Source organism: Ichthyophthirius multifiliis (assembly GCF_000220395.1).
Source record: "Ichthyophthirius multifiliis unplaced genomic scaffold scaff_1120509250154, whole genome shotgun sequence".
NCBI classification, from domain to species: Eukaryota; Ciliophora; class Oligohymenophorea; order Hymenostomatida; genus Ichthyophthirius; species Ichthyophthirius multifiliis.
Window position 1 is genome coordinate 177150 of NW_004087037.1, and position 9313 is coordinate 186462.

The 9313-nt window shown below is 18.9% G+C and overlaps 3 protein-coding genes across 3 annotated transcripts, besides 10 other annotated features; 2 read left to right on the forward strand and 1 right to left on the reverse strand. All coding sequences in view use genetic code 6, as the record gives it.

The window, feature by feature from the left end:
* IMG5_051720 (RNA polymerase n-terminal domain protein) lies at positions 1 to 649 on the forward strand (the record flags this gene model as incomplete). Its single annotated transcript, XM_004037431.1, has 2 exons — positions 1 to 383; positions 508 to 649. 2 exons carry the CDS (start codon positions 1 to 3, stop codon positions 647 to 649), a joined length of 525 nt encoding a protein of 174 aa, XP_004037479.1.
* Positions 397 to 490: a microsatellite.
* Positions 424 to 500: a microsatellite.
* An 86-nt stretch (positions 650 to 735) lies between the features above and the next one.
* Positions 736 to 799: a microsatellite.
* Positions 737 to 841: a microsatellite.
* Positions 762 to 819: a microsatellite.
* A 303-nt stretch (positions 842 to 1144) lies between the features above and the next one.
* Positions 1145 to 1189: a microsatellite.
* Positions 1148 to 1189: a microsatellite.
* Positions 1190 to 1380: 191 nt separating this feature from the next.
* On the reverse strand, positions 1381 to 2265 carry IMG5_051730 (ornithine decarboxylase, putative; the record flags this gene model as incomplete). The annotated part of the gene is made up of 1 exon (XM_004037432.1): positions 1381 to 2265. One exon carries the CDS (start codon positions 2263 to 2265, stop codon positions 1381 to 1383), a length of 885 nt encoding a protein of 294 aa, XP_004037480.1.
* Positions 2266 to 3839: 1574 nt separating this feature from the next.
* Positions 3840 to 3886: a microsatellite.
* A 4064-nt stretch (positions 3887 to 7950) lies between these two features.
* On the forward strand, positions 7951 to 8859 carry IMG5_051740 (hypothetical protein; the record flags this gene model as incomplete). Its single annotated transcript, XM_004037433.1, has 4 exons — positions 7951 to 8147; positions 8247 to 8524; positions 8565 to 8722; positions 8784 to 8859. The coding sequence occupies exons 1-4, from the start codon at positions 7979 to 7981 to the stop codon at positions 8857 to 8859; spliced, it is 681 nt and encodes a 226-aa protein (XP_004037481.1). The 5' UTR covers positions 7951 to 7978.
* Positions 8156 to 8243: a microsatellite.
* Positions 8725 to 8756: a microsatellite.
* Positions 8860 to 9313: the final 454 nt, after the last annotated feature.

Below are 9313 nucleotides of genomic sequence, written 5' to 3' on the forward strand. Positions count from 1 at the left end.
ATGTTTTTTGAAACTTAAGGTATTAGGACTGTGTTATTAATTCATCCAAAAGACATGCATGAAATTTAAAGAAGAACAAATGATTTAAATAACAATGAATTTTTAAAAAAAGAATTGTTTTAAAAAGTTGAAGGAATAGAAAGTCAATAATTTGGTCATATTATATATATAACAAATATTAGAGGATTAGCAGATCCAATTATAGACTTAGATGGGTTTATTAAAGTAGAAATTTAATTTGATGCAATTACATTTAAATTAGAGGAAGGATAAACTGTTGATATTGTAGTCCAAAAAATAAATAATAATTCGATAGACGGAACAATAGGACCAGATGAGAGATTTTGTATTCCGATTGATAATTTACCTGATTCATGGCATTCGTAATTTTTTAATTATATATATATATATAAATTTAAATAAATATATAATATATATTTATTAATATATATATATATATATTTTATATTAATTTATATTTATATAATATTTTTTAATTTTTTTCAGTTCTATTTAAGATGGAAAACTTGATGCTGACGGAAAAAATATTATTGTTGGATCGAAATTAAGAGTTAAAATAACTGCTATACACACACACAGAATTATTTGTTCAATACCTGATGACGAAAATTACGGCTATATTGAATGATTGTCCTTTTTTTTATTAATAAATAATATGTAAATTTTTTTAAAAAATATCTTTTTTTTATTTTGTTTGTTTTTTATTTTAATTTCTTTTTTTTATAATTTATTATTTTAAAAAATTATATTTTTTTTTATAATTATAATTTTTTTTATATTAAATTATATATTTTTTTAGTGTTTTTCATTTTTTTATAATAAAGAATTATTTTTTAACAATAATTTTGTTATTTTTATTTAAATTTAATACTTAATAAAATTAATTTCAATCTATTTCGATTATTTGTTTAGTTTAGAAATTATATAAAATTAATTATATTGTAATTAATTGATAGAAATATTTTATATTAAAAATACCGCAAAGAAAAAATATAAAGAAAATGATAAAATATTATTTTACCAAAAATAACATATTAATAAATATAATATTATAAAAAATAGATTTTTCTCATACTCTGCTTCCACTTGCAGCAATAGCAGGTTTCCATATCAAGGGGAAATCTTCTTATTCTTATTCTTATTATTATTATTATTATTATTTTTATTAACTTGACTTATTTTTCTATTCTTTGATCTCAGAATCCCATAAGAACACTCTAGTTGTACTTTCCATTCCATTAAATTTGCTTTTAGGTCCATAAGTATAACTTCCCATTCCACTAAAGCACATCCAATCACCAACATTCATATTTTAAGGAAAACTAATATTTTTGGCGACAACATCTTGTCCATCACAAGTCATTCCAAATAAGGATCCTTGAGTGATTTAGTTTCTTAAATATCAAATTGTTCTTATGTAGAATTATCTACACATTTATAAAATTAATTATTTTCATTTTCAAAAGAAACACCGTCCATTAAAATACAATTAAAAGAATGGTACAAGGAGTCATTCAAATGGTAACAAATTCTTCCTTATTTAACTCTTTTAGCTAAAATTCTAGTGAATAAATAACAAGTGTTTTATGAAAAATGACGACCTGGTTCTGCCACTACTTAATATCCCAAAGAATCGTTTTTAGTAACTTATAAAGCATCTATCGTTTCTTAATTCAAATCTCCAGCAGGATATCCACCACCTAAATCTAATATTTCCATAGAATGCCCATATTAACGGCCTATTTGAATGCATTTTCTTGCCATTTAGACTGCTTTTTGGAATGAAGTGGAGCCGTTTTTGCCACTACCGCAATGGAAGTGGATTCCGTGTATATTTACACCCAATTCTTTAGCCATATATTTGAATTTGTATTTAGCATCTTCTAAAGAAATGATATCGTCTCCAAACTTGTTAGAAAACTCAGTAGCTAACTATTTCGAGTTGTCTTCAGGAATCGAAATTCTCCATAAAATCTTCATTTAAGGAGCAAGTTCTTTGATTTTTATTAACTCATCGAAAGAATCAGCAGTTGTGTACAATATGTTATTTTTAACTGCGTATTAGATGTCTTTTCTTCTTTTATAGGGTTTGAATATATCATGTTTTTGGGGTTTAATCCCATATCTAACCCATTTCTAATTTCTCCTTAGGAAGCAACGTCTAGGCCAGCACCATTTGATGTTAAATCTCTTACTAAAGGGGCTATAGGATTAGATTTTAAAGCATAGAAAGGTTTTATCCATGATAATTTTGATTACCAATCAGCTAGTTTTCTTTAGGCTTCGTTAGAATTGTATACAAGGAAAGATTTTCCTTTTTAATCTTAATTCACGAATTTTAAGAGATCATTGCGTTGAGAAGTTTGTAGTTATCTTGAATCTGTTCCTTTTAAGAAATAAGTTTTTAAAGTAGAATAATCATGTTTTGTTGTTTATCCGAAAATACTCTTTTTTGTTGTTTCAACGATAGTTTTCTGTTTGGCCCATTTTTTCGAAACTTGCATTAACGGGATAATTTGGGTTTGCAAAAGTAAAAATGTTTTTTTTTTTTATTTTGTTATTTGTTTTTTTAAATAAAAAATTATAATTAATATTTTTTTTTTCTCTTGTTAAATTTAAAATATTATTAATTTGTAATTTTAATTTTTTTGTTTAATTTCATAATTTTAATATATATATATATATATATTTTGATTATATTTTATTATTTTTTCAAATGGACTATGTATATATTTATAATAAAATATATTATAATGACTTATTATTAAATTAATTTTTAACTTCCGTATTATAATTTTTATTTAGTCTTATATTATTTTGCTTTAATTATTGAATAAAATAATAAAATTAATTTAATTTAAAGTTAAATTTAAATTTTAATTTAATTGGCAAATTAATAAAAAAATCTTTTTTTATTAAGTTATAATTAAATAAAATTAACTTTTAATTATATATTGATTATTTTATTAAAAGGCTATATTTTTTTCTTAAATAAGGAAATTTCAAATAAAAAGCATTTCTAAATAAAATAGGTATTCTATTTCTATCATAAAAAAATAAAGTATAAATAATAATCTAAATAATATAGTATTTGTTCTTTATGTTAACTATTATTATTTTTTATTATAAAAAACTTATCAAAAACTTTTTATATAGATATAATATTTGTTCTATAATTTTTATTTAAAATCCAATAAAAAAAAAAATATTATCCTTATTTTAGTTTTTTTAGTTTTTTAGAAAATAATATATACAACTACTATTTGAAATTTTAGTTAATAAAAAAAAAATAATTGTTGTAAATATATATTTAAACCGGTACATATGAAGATGCATTCAAAGAATAATTTATAAAAGAATAAATTTAATGTGTTTGCTATTATATAAATTTTGAAATAGATTAAATTAGTATAATTTTTTGTTATGTCGTAAAACATTAAAACAAAAGATTTTATATATTTTATAAATATAAATAAATAAATTAAAATTATGTCGAAAAGGTAAAAAACAATGAAGTACAATTTTTCTTAAATGTATATACAATTTATAAATATTTAAAATATTTCAAAGATATTAAAATTCATAAATTTAATTATATTATATATTTAAATAATTAAAGAAAATTTATAAACCTTATTTTATAATATAATTTTAATTTTATTAGTTTTTTTTTTAAAAAAAAAGATAAATATTAATAAATTGTAATTGATATTGAAAAAAGAAAACTAATACAAAAATAAATAATAAACAAATATATTAAAAATTAAATAATAACAATTACTAAATTAATTTTTAAAAAAAATATACTTGTCAAAAAAATATATATATATATATATATATATATTATATATATATATATATATATTTCTTTAATACTTTTCTTTTATAATATAATATTTATTAATTAAACATAATTATAGCATATTGAATAAATAATAAACTAGTTATTTATTTATTAATATTCAAAATATAATAACTTTATTAAGAATGAAATAAAAACAAATGGAATCATTTAATCTTTCTTAATTTGAATTAAATAATTTAATTTAATAAAGAACAAATGAATCGTAAAAAAGTATTTAAATATAAGATAATACAACCATAAACAATTCAGGAGCCTAAAAACGTCGAAAGCTTTTTACCTAAAATAATTTTCAATAATAAGATAGAGAAAGGGAATTAATAACTGAATTAGATTATAATTTTACTTTAAATGATTTTGAATCAATAAAAAAAAATGAAAATAATCTGGAATTTTAAGCAAATAATATGAATATATAAAAAAGTGTTAATGGTAATAATAATATGTACGAAAGCATCTTATCCCCTTTTACATTTGTTTAATCCGAATAAAAATTCCATAAAAAATCATAAAATGAACTAAACTCATATTCCAATAATTAATTTAGAAAAAATAATACAAAAATAATAACAAAAGAAAAACTAGATTAATTATATTAATTAAGAAAATAATAGTTTTATGAAAAATAAATAGAATTAAAAAAGCTAAAAAGCCAAAAAGAATTAAACTATAAATTATCTTTCGATTAATTTTAGTAATTGGAAGAATAATAAATCCAAAAAAAATTCCAAAACCAAGATGGGTGCCATCCTTTAATATAATTAAAAGATCACAATTTAAGTGGAGCAGATTTTTAATGGAAATGTTTAGGGATTATGAAAAGAGTGACCAAATTTATAAATATTTTTAAAGAAAACGCTTTTTATAGTAATTTTGGGAATTTGGAAGATTTACATATAAATGCGGTAAATGATAAAACTTATTTTTAACTGAAATAATTTGAGTTAAATTTTAAGAATTTAAGGCAAAAACTTAAAGTTATAGAACCTAGTGACAATATAGCTCTTTATTGGAATTTTCTTTTGATAATAGCTTTAGCTGTATGCATTTTTTTCATTCCTTTTTAGACTTCTTTTGGGGATATTTTTGAAAAAAATTAGATTTTTTATTATGTTATTAAGATATTTCCTTAAATTGTGCTTTATGTTGATATTTTTATCAATTTTAATTTGGCTTTTTATTAAAATGGTCTCTTAGTGGTTGATATTATTGAAATTTAAACTAATTATTTGAAGTTTAATTTTTGGATTAACCTTTTATCTGCAATTAGTTTTTCAATTCAGGGGAACAATACGTATTAATGGATCCTTATGATCAGGATTTATCAAATTCCTTAACTTCTAGCCATGATAGACGAGCATTTTCAACTCTAACAGAGGTTCAATACTGAATATAGTTTAGTAAAACTACTTTTTTTAATTTTTACTATGGCTCATTTTTTTGCTTGTGCATTTCATTTTGTAGCTTAAATTGACATTTCAATGGGAAGGACAGATACTTGGTTACATAAATAAGGGATAGTGGATTCGGATATTGATATTAGGTTTTTAAATAGTTTCTATTTTGCGATAATTACCATGGTCACGGTTGGTTATGGGGATATTACGCCTTAAACTGTAAGAGAAAAAATTCTTATTATTAATATTACAATTATTAGTTGTGGATTATTTGGTTATTCGATGAATATGATAGGTTTTTACATAATTTAATATTATTATTTTTTTAAAAAAAAACTAATGCTTATTTATTTTTTTAAATTTTTTAGGTACTATATTTTAAGAAATATCAAAAAAAGAGATTGATTTTAAATAAAATAAATACGATATTAATATATATTTAAATAAGAGGTAAATCTCTAAAAGGACTTAATTGAAAATTCTAAAAAGTTTAGAATATTAAAATCTTTTGTAAAATAATAAACATAAAAGAGGTGAAGAAATAATTGAGAATCTTTCAATTAATATATAATCAGAGTTTAAAAAGGAGTTTTTTGGCAAAATATTATCATCTTATAAATTAATAAATCTGAATTTTTCGAATGAAGCAAAGGAAAAATTTTGTCTTTAAATGAAAGAACTTATTCTATAACCTGGCGATTATGTATATTTGCAAAATAGTAATAATGACTGTATTTATTTTCTTTATAATGGATTAGTTGAAATATATTAAGAAATAGGAATGGAATAAAGAAAAATAGGATAAGCAAAAGTTTAAAAATTAATTTTTTTTTAAATTTTTTGAAAAAAAAAAAGTCAGGTGATATACTTGGTAATTATAGTTTTTTCTCTTCTTAAGAAGAAAAAACAGGTGCTAAATGCCTAAAACCATCTAACTTAGCATATTTTAAAAGAGATGATTTTTTAGAAATTTTAAAATCTTTTCCTAAAGATTATGTATTTTGTTTTTTATAAATCTTATTATATTTCATTTTCTTCAATAAAAAATTAGGAAACCTATTGTAGACTTAGAGATAATATTATTGTGTATGAAAGAAATTTCGAACAAGTTTGTTTCGCTTGTAATAAAATAGGACATTATGTACTTTATTGTCCTTTTTATGATAAAAAAAAACATAAATTCTTAGTTATAGGTAAATTTATTAAAGAAATCCCTTAAAAAAGAGTTTAATTTATAAGAAAATCAAATAGAAGGTTTTATTGTATTTTAGGTAACAAAAGCATTAAGTAAGTAATATATAAAAATGTTTATTAAAAAATAAATAATAAATAAAAATCTTTTATAAATAGCAAAAAATATATGAAAATTTTTTTTTAAACTATTTTTATAAAATATTTATTAAAAATTATATTTAGAAAAATTTTGAAATAAATAAGATGGGAATTTGTAAATAATGCAATAAATGACTTTATGAATATTAATTATGAAGAAGAAAACATACTAATAAATACAAGTGATTTCGAGTTTTTTATTTGTATGCCTTAAATTTAATTTTTTGATAATGAATTTTAAGAAGTTGAAGATGATCGAAATTAAATAGATATTTCTGACTTTGAAAATAATATGGATTCGAAAGAATTATAACAGATGAAAAATTAATTTTATTAACTTTCTAATAATTTAGATTAAATAAACGATATTTAACAAAACAGAACAACAATTATTTAATAATATAAATAAAAGCAATTATTAATCGAATCCAACTATAAAAAAAGTAATAAATCTAAAAACATAAATAATAAAAAATATCAGCTTATTGAAAATTCTAAATCCTCTTAAAGTTCTTCTCTTAATTCTTCAAATTCTTCTTAAAGCTCTTAAAGATCAAAAAGTGATTCAAAAATTCAAATTCATTATTAAATAAAATAATAAGATTCTCGTTCTAAGAATTATAATGAAAATTTTATATTTTAAAATAATTAAAAACTAAGTATTGTTTCTGAAATAGTAGAAGAAGAATATAATAGAGGTTCTTTAAATTCTATTTAAAAATAAATGGAAAAACTCGAAAATATTAAGAATAATAACAACTGTATTTATAATTAAGATTTAAACGAAAACATTTAATAAAATTAAAATGGAAGCATTTAATCTATAATTGAAAATAATTTATTAAAAGAACAATCGATTGTTTAATAATTAATTTTTTAAAAATTTCAAGAATGCTTCAAAAAAGTATAAGCATATAGATAAGCAGAGTGTAATTCTTATGATTTTAAAAATACAAAATTAAATAGCTTTTTAGTTTTTGATGGTATTTAAGAAAATAATGCGTTATTTAACACACAATAAGAATTTATTATGAAATTTTTTGATTCACAAAAAGATTTTAGGAATTATTTTCCTAATAATAATTTGAATAATGTTTTAAGGTTATATCAAATGTATACGAATAAAAAAGAAAAAGATGCTAAAATTAGATATTAAAAAAAAAATTTTATTAAATTAAGAAGAAATTTTAAAGGAATTGGTTATATTAAATAAGCTATTAATTAAAAATCACTTTTTGCAATTTGAAATTTTGGTTTTTTAAATAATATAAAATAATTTTTATTTTACTTTTATATTGTATTTTTTTTAATAATATAAAAAAATAACTAATTTTAATTAAATAATTTATATATTTATTTATATAAAATGTAACAAAAATTAGATAATATTACATAATATTTACCTAAACCTTACAAAAAAAGAAGATATTATACACCTTAAGATGTGAAAATTCATAATACAGCTAACGATTGTTGGGTTTCATTTTTTAATAAAGTCTATGATTTAACTGAGCTTATTTAATAAAATATTTCATGTAAAAGAATATATATATATATATATAAATAAATATATAAGTATATATAATATATATATATATATATATATATATATATTAATTTATATATATATAAAGCCATTTATTGCAAACCTTTAATTGAAGTAGCAGGTAATGATATAACTTATTGGTTCGATAATGATAGCAAAGAACCTAGAAAATAAATAGATATTAATAAAGGTGAGTTAGTTTATTATTGTCCATAAGGTTAGTATTTACATGTAGTAGATATGTCCAATTAAGATTAAGATACCCCTTGGTGGAAAAATTAAAAATACTTTATAGGCGTATTAACAATTAAATCTCGTAAAATTAAAATAGTTAATATGCTTTCTCATCATGAAGATATTTTAGAAGTATCTATTTATTATAATAATTTATTTATTTTAATTAAAGATTCCATCTGAAGAAACTATTAATGAAATATTAGATAGATATAAAATTATTAATTTCCATGCGGCAAGTTATACTTGGAAAAGAATAAAAGTTCCTTTAGATATGGAAAAAAATTTAGAAGAAAATGGAATATAAGATGAAACAGAAGAATTTTAAGAGTTAAATATTTTAATTATAAATATTTTAAGTATATATTATATATTATTATATAATAAAAAGACTTGATATTCCTGAAGATTAATGGTATATTCCAGCTATTCACTTATACTTTAATGACGATTTAACAATTATATGAATAAATAAATAATATTAATTATTATAAATATATAATTGATTTTTAAAAAATTTATATAATATTTGTTTTTTTGTCTTAAATTAATTTAATGAAGAATAAAATTTAAATATGGATAGGATTTATATGTATATAGCCGCCGATAATTTTTAAAATAAACAATTTCTAATTATAATATTTTATAATGTTAGTAAAATTCTTATTTCTCTAAAATATAAAATAATTTTTTTAATGAATTTGTAATTTTTAATACTCAATAATAATAAAAAAAATAAAATAATAATAAATTTTTTCCATTTTTATTTTTATTTTTAATCTAAATTTATATTTTTTTGATGAAGAATATTTATATCTATTTTTAAAATATTAATTTATTATTTAAATCATAACAAATTTTAATAAATATATAAATAAACTGAAGATAAAAATATTATAAATATCCATATATTAATTAAAT